Source organism: Amblyomma mixtum, chromosome 3 (genome assembly GCF_055824585.1).
Source record: "Amblyomma mixtum isolate Tamu chromosome 3, ASM5582458v1, whole genome shotgun sequence".
In the NCBI taxonomy this organism is placed as follows: Eukaryota; Metazoa; Arthropoda; class Arachnida; order Ixodida; family Ixodidae; genus Amblyomma; species Amblyomma mixtum.
This window is the reverse complement of record NC_143014.1, coordinates 135,225,738-135,246,889: the sequence shown is the minus strand read 5'-3', so window position 1 is coordinate 135,246,889 and position 21,152 is coordinate 135,225,738. Positions and strand designations below refer to the sequence as shown.

The 21,152-nt window shown below is 48.5% G+C and overlaps 1 protein-coding gene across 3 annotated transcripts in view; it reads right to left on the bottom strand.

Moving 5' to 3' along the window:
* LOC149352026 (uncharacterized) overlaps positions 1-2,604 on the bottom strand; it is a 28,675-nt gene extending 26,071 nt beyond the window's left edge. For all 3 annotated transcript variants that reach the window (XM_089581248.1, XM_089581250.1, XM_089581249.1), the window contains exons 1-2: positions 2,419-2,604; positions 2,201-2,297 (exon numbers count right to left, since the gene is read on the bottom strand). In XM_089581248.1, the coding sequence (XP_089437374.1) occupies positions 2,201-2,297; positions 2,419-2,472 (151 nt within the window). In that variant the 5' untranslated portion in view covers positions 2,473-2,604. The remainder of the gene's footprint in view (positions 1-2,200; positions 2,298-2,418) is intronic.
* Between the last annotated feature and the right edge of the window lie 18,548 nt (positions 2,605-21,152).

Sequence of the window (21,152 nt, the reverse complement as noted above, 5' to 3'; positions counted from 1 at the left end):
CGACCGAGGCAGAGAGAGAGAGAGAGAGAGAGAACACTCCCTCACTCTTTCTCTGACCCGCGCGCCGCGCGCACAGGCTGGCCACGTGATCGCTTCCCGCGGCACCCGCGCCGGCCGCTCCGCAAGCGTGATGAACGCGCTTCTAGGAGGCCAGTGCTGCGCACGTGCCGGAACGCTTCAAGCAGAGCTGCTTCGACAGCGAGAGACGGCACTGGCTTATCGCACGAGTAGATCAAAAAAATCTGCACCTTTCATGCTCGCTCAGCTTTCTTCATAGCGTGTCAAGCGCCAGTTAATCGCAACCTCTGCAATCACATGTGCAGCCAATTACTACAAGAATCATAAGGCAGGGCACGCAAAACGACATATGATGTCAAAGCAGGCATTCAACGCCTTTAAACGAGCTCGCTGTGCAGCGAATAGAAAGATGCCACCACTACTAGCTTTTTGTAACCCCACAAGACCTCGATATCAGAAACAGCGCAGTAGCCCCTCAAAATAGCTAGCCGTAGCTGAAGCGAAATTCCTGCGCGCACACTGACCGTTATATGCTGCTTAGTAGTACGCACATCGGTCTAGCAACTCGCTAAACTATTGCGGCTTCCTGACCAACGATGCTTTCAATCAAAGCTAATTGCCTCAACTGACGTTTATACGAGGCCGTTTTCAAACGCGTTTACACAAGGCGAATAATCGGAACGTTTTCAACAAAACATTACGGGAAAAGACTTGGTATTTGTTCCAGCGGATGCAGCACCAGTGTCTCCTCATGCACGTATGCTTTCATTGGCCTGCTTTGCCTCCGCAGGAATATTTTTACCGCGATTTCGCATTACCTGAAGTTTCATCCGTGACTACACACCGAGCCAAGACAGCATGCATAAGACGCAGTGAGAGCATTTTCAGAGACATGTGTACTGAAAATGCACTCCATCAGCCTATGGCTTTTTAAGTCAACTTAAAAAGAATATCCCAGCCTTCGGGTGTTTGGGCCTATTTTAAAACCGTAGCTATTTCAGTGATAGAGCCTTTTCCTCACGTCGGAAATTCGCACGACACAAGGTAGGCTGGCAGCAGTCTAAAGCTGGTCCCAGATTGAGTTCCGGAAAAATAAATGCAGCGTACTGCAGGGAGTCAGACGAGTAGTACAGCAGACGACATAACTGCCCCAATCTGAGACCACGCTTTAGTAACTAACTGACAAAATTCCCCTACAAATTGAAAAAAAAAAAAAACGAAAATCAGCGATAGGATAGAGTCCGCTTAACCGTCGCAAACACCACTAATAAAAATTATTTCATTTCATTCGTGTCTTCGCAATGACGAGTGTGCCAAGCTACGGCGGCATCCGGCGGGAAAATCGGCCCACCACTTCGCGAGGCTAAAGTTTCGGGCGCCACGTGACTGGCTGATGTAACGAACAAAAGATTCCTGTTCTAAACGGAAGCATGTAGGGATCTGCGCAATAGAATGGCTACAACTCGCGAAGCGGTCTGAGCGTAGACGCCATCAAACTCAGACCGGCAATCCAGACCGCGGCCGAAACCCAGGGATCGATAATACCACCACCAAGGTTCCCGAAAAACATGCTAGGCCCGATGCGGTAAGATCACATTATTCGCCCCGAACGGCGCAAGAAAACGTATTCTAGAAGTTGGGAGCCACGTCCATTGTGTCCGCGAGCTGAGATATGCGCGTGCAGCACGCCAGCTTTGTCCGCCTAGGGCGCTTGCACAGGATTACGCCACGACAAAGCTAAGTATGAGGGGTGGTGCACGAGGCCTGAGACACCAGTCTCAATGAACACTTCTCAATCTGCGGGAAAATACGATACCCACAGCGTAAGCGGAGTACTATAAACAAAGACCACTCAACGGAAGAAAAAAAAAGATAAAACAGAACACAAGCACCGGTCGTCTCTATGGGCGCCATTTCGCGCCCGATACATCAGCGGACCGCCACCACCAAAAATGCCGAAAAACGGGCATATGTAGGATGGAAAAACCTGGTCTCCAGGTTCCCATTTTTCCTGATCCCCATCGAACGCGCGAGGCGAGCGAGATCGGCGAAAAGATTCCACGCGCAAGCGGCTACATAACTAGTCCTAGAAGCCACGCCAACGCCAACGGCGTCGCGCCGCGACACCGCGACGGCAGCCGGCGCGATCGCTCAATGGAGCGCCACGTTATGCAGCACTCACCGGCATCTGCGTCCTCTCCGTCCTCGTCATCTTCCATTTTATCGTCCTCGTCTTCATCCTCCTCGACGGGGACGACCTTCTTCACGGGTTTCTTAGCCTGCGCGAAAAGGAGCGACGCATGAGAAAGGCAGGCACAGGCAGTGGAGAACTCGATACACGTGTACCGGCGCCGTGAGGCTGGTGAAGCAAAAATCTATACGTAGAAAACGTCAACTTACACTGGCCTTGGCAGGCGCAGGCTGTGCCTTAGCCGCCGTCTTCTTCGGAGGCATGGTCTACACCCGAAAAAAAAAAACCGTCCAGGAATGAACTGAATTCGCGGACGTCAAGCGAACCCACCGACGCGATCAGCACGTGGGACAGAAAGAACTTGTGTTCGCAGGCGCGAGAGGGCGAAAGGCGCAGTCTCGAGGGCACGCGGATCTCGCGTCACGAAGTCATGCACACTGTTGCTCGAACACCTCAAAAACGCCTCGGCAACACGCCCAAGTCCGAAGCAATGTTCGAAGCACCGTGGTAGGGTGACCGTATGGAATATATCGTCCCATATGGAATGTATCGTATCACCAGCGTTATTTTTTCATGTACATCTAACCGATAACTTTGAATCTCAGAAAAAAAAAAATTGAAAACAGTAGTTTACTCTGTTTACAGGGATATTGCACGGCGAAGAACGAGACGCAAAGGCCAGAACTCCATGCCAGGCACGCTGGTACCGGGGCCCACACCACCAGCCACCCAGCAGCCTCGGTTCCGTCCAGCTTTCTAAATAGGATCAGTTTGCAAAGACCGCCGGTGCGCCTGAGAGCGGAGCGGACCCGCGCTAGGGTGCCCACGCGATCGCCGCCTAGGCGGGGCGCTGCGGTCGCACACGTCGTCTGCTACTCGCCCCGCTGCTTCAGGAGCGTCAGCAGACGGCGGCTCGCGGGCGTACGAATACTTATTTTAAGGAATACAAATGCAGTTTTCGCCTTGATCTCTATTGGAATACTGAAATAAGACAGTTTAGTAGCATTTACAACCACAATATTGCCCGGGCTCGTTAACAACGCGCTGGCAAACTGCTGTCATTCGCATGAGATGCGCATTCAGTAAAATAGACTGCTTTTAACGCTATCGCTTCCCTAAATAATTTATCACAACTAACATTCCCATACTATTTCTATCTTTAAGTGCTGAAGAAGCGAGGGCTACTGAACTGAAGGAAGCATTGGCAGCAAAATAAAAAAAAATCACAAAGGAAATGGGTCTTCATTTTCTAAAATTCTCAAGATTAGCCGGTTCCATTTGTTTAAGAATACACATCTATGAAACATTCTGACTCATATAACGTATTCCGATAGCGGTTTTTCTTTTAGAGCTCTTATAGTTATCCAGCTTTATCCAAGTCGTGACTCAGGGGTTATGGCGTTCGGCTGCTGGCCCGAAAGACGCGGGTTCGATCCCTGCCGCGGCGCTCGACTTTCGTGGCTAGAGGCCCGTGTACTGTGCGATGTCAGTGCACGTTAAAGAACCCCAGGTGGTTGAAATTTCCGAGTCCTTCCTACGGCGTCCCTCATAGCCTGAGTGGCTTTGAGGCGTTAACCCCCCCCCCCCCCCCCCCCCCCCTTACCATTAAGCAAGTTCCAACGCGCAAGAGCATTGGCGAAGGAAGCACGAAATACGAAGAAGCATGAGCAAAGCTTTGCCGAGGGAGAAGAAGAAGAAGCTAGCGCTTTAATGTCCTAAGGTTTCTTTTATCCTTTTTGTGAGAAACCTTTCCCTTAAGCCTTTTATAATCAGGTTCTCAACAATTGCATTTTGTTATTTTTCTTTTCAACAAAATGGGCATACCAAACAACCTGAGATTTGAAGGCGATCTTTCAGTTTGAAACACCGCAAAAAGTTCGTCGTGACTTTCTGCAAACTTTCAGGGAGCTGATTTAATGAGGGAATGCCGTGTTCCGTCATGGAAGCTGGAAAGTTCGTTGTTCGGGCTTCTTTAGCCGTAGCTGCATGTATGCTGGGCCAAATATGTTCCTTCGGCCGCTTAGGAGTCGGTTTTGGCAGCTTCTAAGCGTAAAATTTCGGATATTTCGCGCCGACTTCTTCACATGAACACGAATGGATTTTGAGCTGCAGTTTGCGCACTAATGAAAAGAGGTACGGCTATATACCGTTCGGAACCTTCGTCCATTATACCAGCACTGCACCTCGCCTTGGCGGGTGTCGTGTCAACGGCATCTGAAGAATAAATTCTTAGAAGATATTTCTTGAATTTAAAGAACCAATTGTAGACAGGATATGCACTATCTCGCTAAGCATTTGTGGACCTCGAAAGGGACCTCGCCTCCATCAACATAACTTTCCGAACACAACAATGTTCGTGCAAGCCAGTTATCACGGCAGCATGTCTCTTGACGTTGTGCTTGCGTCGTCGAGCTTCTAAAGCACGCGTTAAAATAATGATACGGTGTGCACCTGAACGGCTTTGAAATTATGAGGTGACTGTGAAGCAAAGATACTACACTGCAAAAAATTTTTCAGGAAAAATACAGAAATTTTCTGGCAGCTGCATTGCCAGAAAATGTCAGCATCAAATTCTAGACGCCGACACGCGGGACACGAAGGACATCATGGGTCTAGAGTTGGCGAGGGTATTCGACAACGTCACGCACAAGGCGATCCTAAGAACATGCATCTCGTCCACCACAGGGATCGCAGAGAGAAACGGGCTGAAGCCCTCGGAAGAGGTTTCAAGGACTATCTGATAGACGACGTGGTCAACGTGCTAACTGTGGGAACGGGAGAATGGTGACAGCGGTAGCTATAGCGCCGAAATGCATCTCAGAACCAGCCCCTCAAACAAGTCGGGCTGCCCGGAAATTGCAGAGCAAGGTGTCATCGCGCTCGCGATTGCGGGCACGAAGGCGGAAATTATAGTCAGCGATTCCAAGGCTGCAGTGATGAACTTCGCTAGAGGGCGGATCTCCTGCGGACCACAACGGACGATCGAAAAAAAAAAAAAAAACCAGGGGGAGCACTTCAGTTGCAGCAAGGCGAAAGCCTTTGTGCCGCCCTGCTGAGCTCTCTGGAACGCTTCTGATCCTTTATTGTGTGCATTTGTTTGATGTTATGCTCGTTATAACACATTTCGAGTTACGACATACTACGCCTTGGCCGTCGTCTAAACGTGGCGCCTAAAAAACTCCCCTTTCTGTTGGACGATAAAGTTTTCCAACCCCCCAAAAAATCCAAAGCTAGCTATATTTGGCGGCATGAAGGGAAAGCCCTCTCTCGCTCGTTTACGCCTATCTGTTTTTCTGCTAATTTATTGCAATGTACAGCAAGCATATTTCATTACGGGACATACTGATTGCAAAACAACGCTTCCTTGCAACATATAATTTGCGAAAATTTGTATTTCTGCAGTCGTAGTCGTGTTTTAGGCCCAAGCAAAATACGCTACGCTGTCTTTTCGGTATTGCCGCGGTGGATGAAGTAAACTCGCATAGACGGTGGCACAAGCTTGCCCTCTATAGGTAATATTTAGAAACCCTATGGGCCAAAAGCACGCGGACGGCCAGCAGCGCCACGCACTTTTATGTCACCTTTCATACGGAATGTACTTCTATTCTCATTGCAAGAGCACGCGCACATAGTTTGACCGGCCTTAGTCAACGTTTTTATATAAGGACAGTTGGAAACTTGCTCCGGGGATGCGGCCCTGCTATGTCGCCCCTTTAATCTCAGAGACGTGAGCGCCATCTCTGGGGTGACGACAGTACCTCGTTAGCCGATTTTCTCTTCCCCGCCGCGACGCCCATTGGCTGAGCTTGGTCACGTGGCCACTTCGCTGCATAATTAGCCTACACTGGCTCGCGCCTCGCCGCGCGTTTTAGCTGTGCGTCCGCAAAAGCTTTGCGCACACTACGGGCGCATCTTACACTCACTGCCGCCCGTCCTGGTAACGATAGTTTTAGTTGAGAGTGGCTAGCGTAGCGCCCGAGAAGCGTAACATAAAGTGGCGCCATTTAGTGACAGCAAGCCAAAGCTCCTGAACTTTGTGCCGAATAAACTTTTTTTGTTTCATTGATGGCAGTAATGGATGCATCCGAATACTTTGCTTCTTTTTTTAAGTGTAAATCAACTGAATCAAATTTCAATGTAAATTCCAGTGCGTTAGAGAAGTACTTCGTGTAGGGTCACTGCTATGACGACAGTGAAGCTCCGCCCACATTCAGGACCACTGCACAGAATTCCTCCACGAGTGCGTTGTTGACACTTTTCTTGCATACCTAAATAAAAAGCTTACCACAAGAAAAAAAAATTGGCTGTGGCTTAGCTAAGGTTAAGCTTAGATAAGCGAAAAGCTCTCGCTGCTTTTCAGCCAACTCTCAAGCTACCACTTCTGGATCGGTGCTTCTGCGCCGTCCGACTGCTGCTGCTTCTTCTCCTTCCATGACGTGTGTCTGCGCCTGTTTGTTCTATGGGCAAGCGCGCCTATATACCCCTCCATGATGAGCTCTAGAGTTTTCGTAACAGGCAATTGTTTAAGATAGTCAAACATTAAAAAGCTGACTTCGTTTACTGTTGATTGGTTAGCGTAGTAATACCAGACGCCGCAGTCCGTGGCCTAGTGTTAGCAACTGCTGTTTCTTTTTTTTTTAAGTTGCATCATACTTTAGTTAGGCATAACATCAAGAAATCCTTGAATTTATGAAAAACAGCCACAATTTTTCAATTATATTGCCACAGAGCCAGCTCGAACGCCTATCATGCCTCCTAACACACCCTTTGAACAAGTCGGCATGGACCTCCTCGGACCATTTCCCTTGTCGTCGGGAGGAAACAGATGGATAGCTGTTGCAACGGATTACCTGACGCGTTACGCCGAAACGCAGGCTCTCCCTCAAGGCACAGCGTTCGAAGTTGCGCACTTCTTTATGCGTGCAATAGTGCTTCGACACGGCGCTCCGTCCGTCGTCATCACAGACCGAGGGAAGGCATTCACAGCTCAACTTGTCCACGACATCTTTGAGCTGAGTCACACCAGCCATCGAACAACGACAGCATACCATCCCCAAACAAATGGGCTCACAGAACGCCTGAATAAAACACTGGCCGACATGATTTCCATGTACGTGGATGTGGAGCACAGAACCTGGGACCAAATACTCCCGTACATCACATTCGCGTACAACACTGCGACTCAAGAAACAACCCGCTTTACACCATTCCGTCTAGTCTACGGCAGATAAGTGCGGATGATGCTGGACGCCATGCTCCCGTGCGTGGATGATGACTTGACACCAGATGCGGGCTCCTTTGTTGAACAAGCCGAGCAAGCTCGCCAGCTTGCTCGTTTGCACATCACAGCTCAACAAGACACGGACTCCAGACGTTACAACCGGCGCCGCAGGGAGGTTACCTACAACACCGGTGACCGTGTGTGGGTGTGGACCCCTGTCCGCCAAAAGGGATTGTCCGAAAAACTGCTGCACCGATATTTCGGACCTTATGAGGTTGTTCCACGTGGAACTGTGGCTACCGGTCGTCGGCAACCACGGACTGACATTGTGCATGTAATGCGACTTAAGCCATACTTCTCGCGTGAGAGCGATGACGCTCCACTTTAAACTGTGTTCGGGTTCTGCGTTTTAATTTATTTCTTTTTGTTCGTTTTTTTAACAACGTCTTCCTGCTTTTCCTGTTCGTTTTCTGCTGTGTACATACCCTCGCATCGGGACGATGCTCTTCTTTTTCGAGGGACTAATGCCACGGACCTGGCTCGAGCTACCTGCGCACTAAGCCGTGACGAGGACGAAGTGGTCGCGTCAGGCGCGCTCGAGCTGGCTCTGTTCTGGGCGATTAAAAAACCTCGGCCGTTCTGCGGTCCCCCTCTACGTCTACGACTGTGCTCCGTCTGGCCTGTGACAATATCATTACGGATGAGTGAGAATGCGCAAAATAAAAGCGAATGCAACCGTTTAGAGCGAGCTACCGCGTCGAAAAATGCAGCGCGACGCAGTATTTGCTCCGAAGCGTGCGGGCAGGACACCGCCATGTTGTCAACGTTAACCACGCAAGCCACGCTAAGACCGCAACGCAAAGTCCGCTGGCTTGCGTAGGTACGCAAGACGCAGGGCTCACGCTTGAGTTCTGCGCATGAGCACTACCATCCCCGCAAGCTCTTTGTGTATACGCTAAGCCGTTGCGGACGCACAGCTAAAACTGTCTGTTTCACTGCTTAGATTTCGTCTACGTATTGCTAAGTTCGCGTGCGCTCTACGCCTGCATGGGGTACGAGAGGGCAGGATGCTCGGGGTTGAGCTTTTGGGTGTAGATCTCGGCCGTAACTGAAAGCCCGTCTTTCCGTGGTTTCACGTGGGAAAATCGAAGAAACACGAACGCCGCTTACCCCCACGTTTGGCTTGATAAAATTCCTTCACGCAGGTAATACATGGCTGTGCAAAATACTTTGCAGGTCCGCTTCGTCAACCGTGTGCAGGTCGCATCTCTTCTGACCGTTAATGCTTACCTTCCTAGTCTTACTGGCGATGTGACGCGCAGCAACTGTCACACGTTGCTTAAAACACCTCTAAGACTGCGGCTGAAGTCGCAGTAACAGCCCCAAATTTCGCGAAGCGCGGGCACCTTAGTGCTCACCTTGCAGCACCGACTGCAGATAGCCACCATACTAGGAGAATTTCTCTTGGCTTCATTGAACAGTTGTGTAAGGAATAAAAGATAGACTGGTTGACATTTTCAGAAGTAATTCAAACACCTACTGTATTTCGAAGCCTCGGCCTCCGTGCAAACTCCCATTTACATCGTAAAATCACCTCGTTAAATATGAAATCTGACGTTTGGCAGTGGCTTGTAGGAGGCTAAAGGAAATAACTTGCCCGGCATAAACGCAGATGCTATTAACGAAGCCCAGACAACATCCCTCAGTATATCGGCGCCCTAAAAGTTTGCCCAGCTAGAAGTCCGAGACAAGCTAGCAACCGTTTGCCAACGCGTCTTTAACGTGTGCGGCTAAAGTTGTGGTTATAAATGATATCAAACCGTCTTGTTACATTCATACAAAAGAGATCAAGGCGAAAACCATGTTTGTATTCCTTAAATACGTTTTCGTACGCACGCGTGCCACCGTCAGCTGACGCTCCTGATAAAAGTAATGACTATACTGCGTACGCATCTATAGTAACGTTGGTACGTACGCATGTACTAGCGCTGTTCAGTGTCCGGCGACGACAAATTGAGTATAGGGCATGATCGCGCGTTGTCTATACAATAAAAGTACCACCTGGCTACAAGTCATTTATAAAAAGAAGTATAGCACATTATCCATACCAAATAAGAACAATTGGCACCGCTTACCTTCTTTCGCAAACAGTTCGGTCGGTAAAACAAGCAGAAATCGCACGCACGGAAACCATATTGAGATCAGGAGCACAGCAAACCAAAGGACTTCACAGTACACAATGCACATTAATCCACGCGGGAAATTGTCTACGCACGCTGTTTCACTGCACATTCAAATAACGTTCAAATACCTACTGAACTACAGACCAGCGCAGATGGTGGGGCGCTCGCATGCGAGAGCCAACTTTCGTTACCTTTCTGGCCGTTGAGGACGCTCGTTTTAACTTGTTCGTCTGCTGTGATCATCATCATCATGTGCATTATCATAATGCATTTGTTTTATTTTTCTATGCTATCTTAAAATCAGCAAGGAAAACAGCCATAATACCGATTTTTCCTGAAGCCGACTTTGCTATATCCTGAAGCCGATATTTACTATTTGGCAATGAAACGCTAAAGGTAAGAGACAACAGCTACTTTATTTTCTTCTGTTTCCGTCTGCTCTAACAACAATGCAGTTAGCAGCAGACCCAGTGCTTTATGATAAAAATGAAGGAAAAAAGCTTATAGCCAGCTTAAAACTGGCGGGGAAGAGGCCTAAATTACCATTGCTTTTGTGCCGTGGTGTCGCAAGTTGTTTAGAAGATGCGAGTTGTCCAAGTAGGTACTGCACTTCGCCTTGTGTGAGAATACAATTTCGAGGATCAGTTCATCGAACGGGACTGCACATTTGTCACTGAAGGTAAAGCTTTTAGGCTATCAAAATCATTTTCTACGTAGCATGCTATGCAGCGCAAACGCTATGGGGACCGAGTGCTAGCGTTTTTTGGGGGCCGGCGCGCCCGTTCAAGCTGTGGATGCGGCCTCATGCCAGTCTGCGTGAAAATTGGAAGCGTCCCCACCTGCTGCTTTGGACAGCTTCGCGATTGCTTGCACATTCGCTCGCTCGGTTAGTGTGACAAAGCATAGGCGAGTTTGCCTGACCACTTAGCTATTTCCCGCGGCGAGGGGTTTCCCAAGGAATTGAAATTAGGGGAGAGGGGGAGTGTTGAAGGTGGAGGAGAAGTGGCAGTCATTTTGATTTTTATTTGTGTCGTCGATGCGCCGCGTAAGATTAGCAAAGTTTATGACTAACTCCCACGACAAAGATGACGAAATATCCCTATCGTGGGCAAAAAAAGAAATCGTTACGAATTAGGTACACCTCCTTGGAAGATGTGTACGGAAGTCACTGTCCGGGGCTCAAGGTGCATATGAGATCGGATGTGAGCAGCATATAACACCAGCTAACAAATCGTGTCAGCAAGCTTCAATCTATACCGCAAGCCTTCATTTCATTCATGGTGAAGGCCCTCCTCCCTGAAAAATAAAGTAAAAACGGCGAGTGGTTAAAGCTGAAGAAAGAAGCGTAGCGCTGCGACGCGCGTATGGACACGTAGTTATTTTACTAGAAGTGCTGATAAACTCTCCTGTCGGTAACTGTTCGTTTAATTCGCTTCGCTTGGAGTGTAGTGTCGTATATAAATATGTAAGCTTACTCTGCTGATCATTTCCGAATCGCGAGATCCCTGTTAACCGTGCAGTTGCACTAAGCATGCACTGCTTTAAAATGCATGAAATACTGTTACATGATTGCGCTGTCATTTTCAGAAGGAAACTAGAAAAAAACTGCCGTAACGCGGCGTTTAAACTTGCCAAGTACTCGGAGTTAACTGATGCTGCACCTATCACGGCCGAGCTGAACTAGCCAGATATTCCAAATCCTGCATGCCTGACACTATTATTAATATGCAGACGTCTCTCTCTTTTTTCCTTGTTCACTTCACTCGCAATAATGTTATGCTCACTTTAAAATTATTGAAGTGGATCGTCTTCATACATGCATAGCAAAGGCCGAAGGCATGGTCTCCCAGATCACCGGCCCTGTGTGCGTGTGCGTGTGTGCGTGTGTGCGTGTGTGCGTGTGTGCGTGTGTGCGTGTGTGCGTGCGTGTGTGCGTGTGCGCGCGCGCGCGCGCGCGCGCGTGTGTGTGTGTGTGTGTGTGTGTGTGTGTGTGTGTGTGTGTGTGTGTGTGCGTTTTACCGGCTGATCTCGGAAGCCATGCCGGAGGAATCGGGCGTGAACCGGGATATCGCCAGTGGCTCCACCGCTACATCATGAAAAAAGTGCACGCACTTCTCTCGCCGGTCGGCAAATCTGCTCATCTAGACTTAGCACAAATATGCAAAATGAATTATAAAGTGCATGCATTTCTAAAGCAATTTTTTTATAAAGCGAAGGGTCCTGTGACTGGTACTTCGGGTGCAGCTACTGTAAGAACAGAACATGTCTGTTTTATTCGTGAACAGCTGTTGTCTTGGGTCGCTAACAGACATTTTCTGAGTGGCTACCAATTTCTCTGTAATGTGTAATTTTACACACATTTTTTCACAGTGTACCGCGACGAAAAGGAATGTCAACACGGAGCGCGTGGCTTGCGGCACAGTCGGCACACCCTGTAACCGCTAGTGCGAGATTCCGAGATTGTGCGCCTCGCAGAGCACGGATGCAATATTCGTGCGCAGTGGGCGCCCGGTTCATACGGCATCGCCGGCAACGAGGAGGCCGACGATCTCGCCACCGCCGCACATCAGCTTCCTCCTAGCGACATTCCGCTAGCCCTGGATGACGTCCGTATGGTGATCCGCGATCACCTCCATCAGCAATACCCGGACCCAGGCATCGCGCAAGGATCGCATATCACCGTCGTCGGCGCGCGCTCATTGTCGTGTCTCAAGCGTTCGATGATCCTTCTAACGCGCATCGGCTCCGTGTGGCCCGGGGAAAGACAGGTGCGCCACTGACTTTCACTCGGTGACGCGTTCAGTGACTGCAGTGCAATCGAGGCATTGGAGCACCTGCTCCTGCGTTGTGTCGGTTCTGCAGCAGCGGCACAACGGCATCATTCGTGGCTTTCGTTTGTCCTTCTCCTTCCTTTTTAGCTAATTGCTTTTTCTTTGAACCAAAGGAATGCCCTTCTGTAATTATGGGTGCAGAATAACTGTCGCCGTGCAGGCAGTTAAAAAAAATACGTACTTTCTTATTGATTTCAGCATCGTTCATCTATTATTCTAACCATATGGTGCAGTCGCGACCGCGGCATGGCCCAAGTACATACATATCGCTACTTCAGCTATCATAGTTTTGTTCTTGCGTTGGGTCGTCTGTATTTCCGTGTGTAAAGTTTACTATCCGTGATTGTGCAAAATGTTTATTTGCCTTGTTTCACGCATTATATAGAGTGACTTTACCTTAGATAAGTAGATTTAATGGAGACAGAAGTGTATCTAAATATCTTGTTGCGAGGTTTTGTGTATAGTGACTTTGTTTCCATTGTCACTTTTTTGTCCTTTATCAATTTGCATCTTCGCATTTCTAATACTCCATTTTATGCATATTTTATGCATGCATATTTTGCGGAATTCTTCGTTTATACATGTGCTCGTTGTTGCGACTAAAATTTCGGTGGAATTACTCGCAATACATGACCGGTGACAGCTGCTGCTGCGCAGTACAATGGCACGAAGGACAGCGTCGTTGCGATTTTTTCCTGGCCGTTGCATATGTACAAAATTGTAACGGTTCTTGAACGACAAAGATATGTTAAAATATTTGTCCTCTATATTTGCTAATTTCATGACCTTTACGTTTTTCATATCAGCGGCATGCACTCGCTTTGTTGGTTTAGGACTGATATAGTTCGAGACTTCGTGTGATATTTTCTTTACTTGTTAAATACGCGAAAACATGGAAGCAGTGGTATCAGTTATGCCACGGTGCCACGGTTTTTAAGACATAAGAATACATTCTTTTATTTAAAAAATACATATTTCACTTCACTACATATTTCACTATTGTCTAGACAGTGCGTAGCGTTATCTAATACGCAATGACATTGCCAATGGCAATGCAGTTATTATTGTTGCGTTTGATCCCTCCACAAATTCTATGAGGAGGCCCCCATGCAACGTGAGCCCCCCCCCCCCCCCCCCCCCCCCCCCCCCCCCCCCGAACAAAATTTCTGGCTACACCACTGCTCTCAGGCCATTCAGCAAAGAAGGATGGGTGGGGGGGGGGGGGGGGGGGGGGTCAGACAATGGACCATTTCCCAGTAACCCACCAATTTAACGTTTCCGGTTTGGGTCCCCTAAGCTTCCTCCCGTCTTTTCTGCGAAAATTCTTTTACAGTGGTAGGGTGGGGTTACTGGTTTCGCCTGAGCTGATAGGTGTGGTCGGTTAAAATGGCGGAAGAAGAGGCTTGGCTCATTGGCAGGACATTACTGGAAAAAAGGTCCATTGTGTTGAACGCTGAAGTAGTCAGTCCCAAATAAAAGGAAAGAAAGGAGCTCCTAGCACAAGGCCTCCTGGCTGGTCTTCTTCCCTTTCCCGCGTAGCCTTCCTTACATAGCTACAGAGGATGTCCTCGATTGTAGTGACAGCGTGTGGCTTACTTTGCCTAGCCTCGTATGAGCGTTCCCAGCGCCGAACACCCATCTTCCGCTTCTCAGCACCAACAAGGCTTGAGTGTTTGGCTTGTTGTAACGGTGGCCATCATCTTGTGGCACTTTTGTTTCCTGTCTAGACAGCAATAGATTTGTCTCAAGGGGCTTGAATACCAGCAGGCACAAGACAGCAGAAAATGCCAGCAAAGAATTTCAGGTACGGGAAGCGTAAGCGTGCAGGTGCACTGATTGCGAACACCAAAAAAGAGGCAAAGCTCTCGATAACGAACCTCCTACGAGCAAAACACACTCTTCTCTTTATGGTGGTGACCTTGCCCACACTGCTGAAGGTTCTTCGTCCCCAGAAGTCAAGCGACCTTTGAAGGAAACGTCGAAAAATGACGATAGCCAAGAAGCCGCCTAGAACACCCATTCCGACTACAGCGCGTATTTCGCTTTTCCTTCTTTCACTGTGTCGCGCGCGACACACACGAACTGCGTTCACTGTGGAGCTGACGCAAGCCATCCTGCGCTACAATACAAATGCCGCCGGACGACTTCTGCGTTTGGTCCACAGATGAATGGCCTCACGGAGCGCTTAAACAAAACCATTGCAGACAACCTCGCCATGTACGCCGACGCTGAACACAAGACCTGGGATGTCTTCCTTCCGTACGTCATGTTCGTCTACTACACCGCAGTTGAGGAGACCAGTCATATATGACACATTTTAGGCTCATTTACGGCAGGGAAGCAACGACAACGCTTGACACCATGCAGTCAAACGTCAGCAATGAGGACAACCTTGACGTTACCGCTTGCTTGCAGCGTGCAGGAGTTTTACGAGTCTCCCGGCTATGCATTATACTGACCAAGAGCGAACCTCTGCCCGACGCTAGAATCTCCGCCGTCGCCACGCACAATACAACCCAGGTGACCGTGCATGGGTGTAAATCCCTATTCTACGGCAGCCCAATGAAGAGCTTGTTTCAGTACCACGTTAATCTGCTAGTCTGTTTTTTTCACGGCATTCTCGCCACATCGTGACAATATTTACATTGTAGTAGTTTTACTTCCTTTCATACTCCTTCACTGCTTATAATTTCACAACGAAACAAATTCGAGTGGATAAAACTGAAAAGGACGAGAAGTGTGGTTTGCACAAGCACCGAGAGCGTCCTGTAGCTATGCATGGTGACTGAACTCAAACTTTGGCATTGCATAAGCGAGTTCTTGCTTAGCCCTGTTTGCATGAACCAATAACGTCAGATTGAGTCGGGGGTCGGGCTTAGCGAGGTCAACGCAACTCGACCAACGCGTGTTTACATGAACTCGATTTTAGCGAGTCGAGACCGGTCCAACTGCAGCGACACCAAGCGTCGAGCACTGCGAGGGAGCAGTGGTAGCATTCAAGATTGAGGCACGCCACCGCTTCTTCGGAGGTGCGACGGCGCAAGCGAAAAACATGTTCGCATTTATCCTCTCCCCTCAGTTTTTTCGGCTCGACAGCGTTTACAAGCACATCGGGGCAGAGTGGAGTTGAGTCAGCCTACCCCTTGCGGCGGAGTTGACCGGTCCCAACCCCTGGACTCCTGACCCGACTCGGCGCGTTTACATGAACTCAGTAACTGGTTTTTGACCGATAACTCGACTCAGGTGTGTGTTTTGGTGCGAACAATGCCTTACTGTGTGTGAATGTGCGGGAGAGGGGAGAGTGGGGAGCTTTTGGGTGTGGCCTCGCATCCCACTTCCGTTTCGCACCACAAGCTCGAGACAAAAAAAAAAAAAAGAAAGCAGCCCAAGCAAGAAAAAAGGAAAGAAAGAAATCAAGTTCGTCCAGGTTCTAAGAAAAACGTGTGCGCACGAACACTGACAAGCAAGAGGTTGGTGGTAGAGTAGTAGCGACAAAATAATCTGTCGCCAGATGAAGCCACGTCGCACTAGTTAAATTTTAGCGCGAAATTCGAATCCCCGCAGAAAATACACAACTTTCAGCGCCTGTAAAACGCAAACAGTAGGTTCTATACGGACAAAAACTGCGACTTAACAAGAAAAAAAGTAAAGGGAAGAAATTTTGATATTTGGCTTAGCTTTTTCACGAGACGACATGAAAGACCGACATATCTAAAAGCACAATTTTTCTGGGTATTTACGTCTGATTAGTAAAAAAGATGAAACTTAAACAATAAAATCTGCCCGCAACATTTCCTCTATTCACTGAAGAAGAAAACGCTGCCACAAACCTCATTAAAATCGAAACATGTTTAGACACATTATAGCAGCTGAAAGTTCCGATGTATTTCCTATGGACAGTGTCACTGGTGAACCCTCTTCAATCAGTGTGGTTGGAGCAGTTCCGTCGCCTGCCCGTTTCTTTTGTGCTGCTGGTGGTGGCGGTAAAAGCTTTTATTTTGACAGAGGTGTTTGGGGCACACAGGCCCCTTCCAGGCCCCAAGAACCAGGAGCACAGACCTTTGGCCTAGTTGGTTCATAGCAGACACGTACAAGCGCAGAAAAACCTTCAGTTGGAAGTAAGCGCTCGTGTTGTCCAAGTCTCTTTCTCTGTCCGTGTTTTTTTGCGCTTGTACGTGTCTCCCAAGACCACGGTGTAAGAATATATTTAGGTGTTGACACTGGCCGCCCGCCGCGGCGGAGAGCGCGCACAGATTGTGTTCGCCCTCTAGTACATGCGCCGACCGCAGCGGCGCGGGGGCGCTGCGGAGCAGAGGCCCTTCGCTTTCGGTGCGGCAAGCGGCGTGCCCAGAGCCGTATATTCTCTTCTCCGGCGCGCCCTGCTTTAGGTGCCCTTTTAGGCTGCGTTGGTCGATGTTTTGGGCTGAGAGAGTGCATCACAAGCTGTGAACACCACGATCTCAGCTTCCACGTCGTCAGCTTCCATCGTGGACGAGCAAATTTTGGTAGAACTAGCTTTTTGTGTCGCGGTTTGGCACAAGCCGGATTGACAGTTGTGGAAACGCACGTGGTGGCGCGGGCCGACGCCATGGACGGTCGTCGCGGCCTATGTGCATTGTGTCTGTGATCTGTTGTTTGTTGCTGTGACACACCTGTCAACTTCAGCCGGGTCCAGAAGTCTGCTAGACGCAATTATGGGTAAGAAGTGCTTCGTACCCAACTGCAGTTCGGGCTAACGGAGTTGTCCGGATCAAGTTTCACTTTTTAAAGCTCCGTCGGAGCCTGCTGGCTTAAAACTTTGGCGCCAGGCAATTCCCAGAGCAGATAGGATATTGCAACCGAGCGACCACGTCTGCGCGAAGCACTTTCCCGAGCATATGATATAAAAATCGTACTATGCCGAGTTCAATGGCAAGGTACTTTTAAATGTACCGAAGAAGATCCCGGTGCTGTCGGCGAATGATGTGAGCAGTATTTTTCCCGGGTGTCCGAAATATCTGACAAAACCGACAAGGTCAAGAAAGCCTCCTAGAAAACGACAGTCTACGGCCACGTGTGGCGATCAGTCAAGCAAGCGGCCCGCTCCCGCCGCTGTCGCACTGCCCGTTGGGACGGTCTGTGAAAAACAAAAAGGCACCGATCCATCATCGAGCCCTCAGAAGAAACTGCAGACATGTGAGTGGAGTGATCAAGGAACGTGCCCTTCTCCCACCATGGAACTTGGAGGCACCTCCTCAAGTGCCACCTCCGTCTTCCTTGGCGTTCATGACGTTAAGGTTTGTTCTCTTCTGCACTGCTCCGGGTACTTAATATTCTAGGTGCTTAGTGTTCCCTGTACATAACTTTCTGCTAACCGTATCGGTCCTCCCGGCATGCCATAGATACCTATAGGTGCCCCTGGATAACGAGATAGTTGCTTGCAATACAGGTTAATAGTAACTGCCCAGCCCAGGACATTAAATAATTTAGCTGTTGTTAACATACAGCATGATTAAGCCCTTAGCTTTTGAAGCAGTCCGCGAAACTTTTGCCTGTAGCTTTGGGTTTGGCTGCTTTTGATAGTAGCATATGTTTTATAACAATACCTTAAATCCATTTCCACTGATATAATTTCTCTCATTTTTCGTCAGGACAACCGCACGAGTCCACATCAGGGTGGTCCAGATGGATTGTGTCACGTCCAGACTGAAGCACCATTGGCAGCATGCAGCAGCCTCGGATTAGTCGAGGAAAGTCACGAGGGAGTGTCTGTCAGCGGCCAAGATGAAAAGGAACCGCTCACATTTTCTTGTCTCTCGAGTTATGTATCCAGCATTCAACTTCCAGGAACCTCGTGGGCAACACAAGTTGTTGATAGCTTTGGTGTGGAGGCTGTAGTCTTCACGGAAGTGGCTTTGGCGAAGAAACGCGACCAGGCACCTTTCCTGAGGAAGTCATTAGATGCTACAGTTTCATCCAGCGGAATGCTGTCACTGCGTGCCTTCATTTATGGTCACCCTATAACTGTCAACGCCATAAGCGGCGATGTTGTTCCTTGCGGCCTAAGCGACTTGGAGAGTGTGATTCACAAGTTTCACAACCTGCACGTATGCGCTGGTGGCACCGGTGGCGAGATGTACCACAACATCCAACCCGAGTGTGCATATATCGACGCATGTGGCGTGTGGCGGCACAGAAACTGCATGTTATTTTCTGAACAAGCAAGTTGCGACCGTTGCGAAAGATTGAAAGACACACTCCGGATACATTACTCCCGTATGAAGAAGAGAGGAGAAATGAAGCACATTCGTCGTTTAAGCAGCCCTTCCAAAAAAGCCCGCATTGACCTTTTGCGGAAGGCAAGAATTTCCTGCTACAGGTCCAAAGTGCGACTTCTAAAAGGAAAAAAAAAGCTTGAGGCGGAACTGAGCAAATGCAAAGCCAAGCTTAAACAATTAAGTGATGAAACACTTGACCGCATTTCTCGTGATGCGAACCTTACTGAGGCACAGCAGCTTGTGTTAAAGGAATGTGTGGCTGCTGGCAAGACTGGTTCTAAGAAGGGACGACGATACTCGGACAGCTGGGTCCTGCTTTGCTTGCTCCTTCATATCAGGTCACCAGCAGCCTACAGGTTCCTGATGGAAAACGAAGTGCTCGCATTGCCGTCAGTCCGAACAATACGCCGGTATGTCTCTATGGTGGGATTTAAGTAGGGATTTGACAGCAAGTTCTTTTCTGCTCTGAAAAGGAAAATAAAAAAATGGACGACTTCAAGCGACATGGGATTATCATGTTCGATGAAATGCAGGTTAGAAAAAGTAAACGTGTCAATTCTCGCACAATGACATATGTAGGGCTGGCAACAGACGCTGGAAACGCTGATGAGCTCGCTGATCACGCCCTCGTTTTCATGTTCTGTCCTTTTGGCGATAGCTACGCTCAACCTATAGGGGTGTTCGCAGCAAAAAATGCAACCAAAGGCTCCATTCTCGCTCAGTTGCTTCTCCAAGCTATTGTGATGCTCGAAGAAGCCTGTGCAAAGATTCATGGGTTTGTCTGTGATGGCGCGTCAACAAACAGGAGCATGTGGAACATTCTAGGTGTTAATGGAAGCCTCAAGGAGAGCTGCAACTCGTTCACGCACCCAGTTGAGCCTGAAAGAAAAGTTTTTGCGTTTTCTGACACTCCACACTTGTTTAAGTGTGTGAGAAATAGACTTAAGCAGCAGCGATACTTGAAAAACGAAGGACAGTGGATCAAGTGGGAGTACTATGCTGAAGTCTACATGGAAGACGTTGCCAACGCGGGGGGCCTAAAAGTCTGCCCGAAAATAACGCACTCTCACATATACCCGAGTAACTGTGAGAAGATGCATGTGAAGTTAGCGACCCAAGTCTTTAGCCGCTCCATGGCGGCGGGTATTCAGTTTTATCGGGAACAAGGTATCCGCAAACTCATAGGCAGCGAGAAAACTCAAGAATTCACGTTGTTTTTAAACAATTTGTTTGATGCACTGAACAGACGATTTCCAGCAGAAGGGATCACAACGAACAGCAGAGACCTCGAAATTCTCAAGCATGGAATTGACTGGCTGGACAGCTGGGAAAGAGAACTGGAAAGTGGCAACATTATAAAAGACATGTTCTTGACAAAGAGCATTTGCGAGGGACTTCGAGTCACATTGAAGTCCACTTTGGATCTTTGTGAGGTGCTGCTTGATTGCCACAACTTCAAATATGTCCTAACCAACAAAATGAACCAAGATCCTATCGAGCGGTTCTTTGGCAAAATACGGTTGGCAGGAAGCCAGAATGATCACCCTTCGATGCCCACCTTTATGCAGCTTTACCAGACGCTGTCGATCTACAGTATCCTTATACCTCCGAAGTATGGCAATTGCAAAGTCGTTGAGGGTGAGGAACCATTGCTGGATGCGTCATATTTCAGGGCCCTCATTAGAACAGACGACAAAGTGGCATCATGCCCAGGATTCATCAATCAAATTAAAGAAAAGCTAGACGATCTAGTTTCAGTAGAAGACTGGGAATGTGAAAATATCGTTCGGAAACACAAATCAGACGGAGGGCAAATTACAGACTGCATACTTTATTATGTCACCGGTTTTTTGTGCAGAAAGATGCGAAGAGTTACCAGCTGCGCTGCTTGCTTGTCAGCCTTCAGCGTAAAAAATAATTCTTTTGCTGAAGCAGCTCTAACAAATGTGAAGACCAGAGGGGGTCTTACCCACCCTAACGTCAACATATTTGACCTTCTAAAGCATACGGAGCGGTTTTTTGTTGAATATGCAGACTGCCACATGGTGTACTGGGACACCATAGACGCAGTAATAGATACATACACGATGACATTCCCATGTGCTGATCACAAGGAAGAAGTACTCGCACAGCTCCTCCACTATTACGTCAGCATGCGTATGAGGCAGCATTGTAAGCACACCAATGCAGTCATGACAAAGCAGTGTCAAGAAAAAAAGAAACAGGCCAAGCTGTGCTCATCCTAGATGATAGAGGATGATTCGCTCAGTGTATCGTCGAAATAAACGAATGCAGTGATCATCACAATTGCAGTCACGGTCTTGGCTCTTGATTACACGAAAGTAGCCCAGTAGGTTGTGATTCACTGTGTTTTGTGCGTAACCTAGTGACTACAGGAAATCACATCTCTCAGAGAGGCTACTTGTAGTAATAAATTTGTTTGCTCAACAG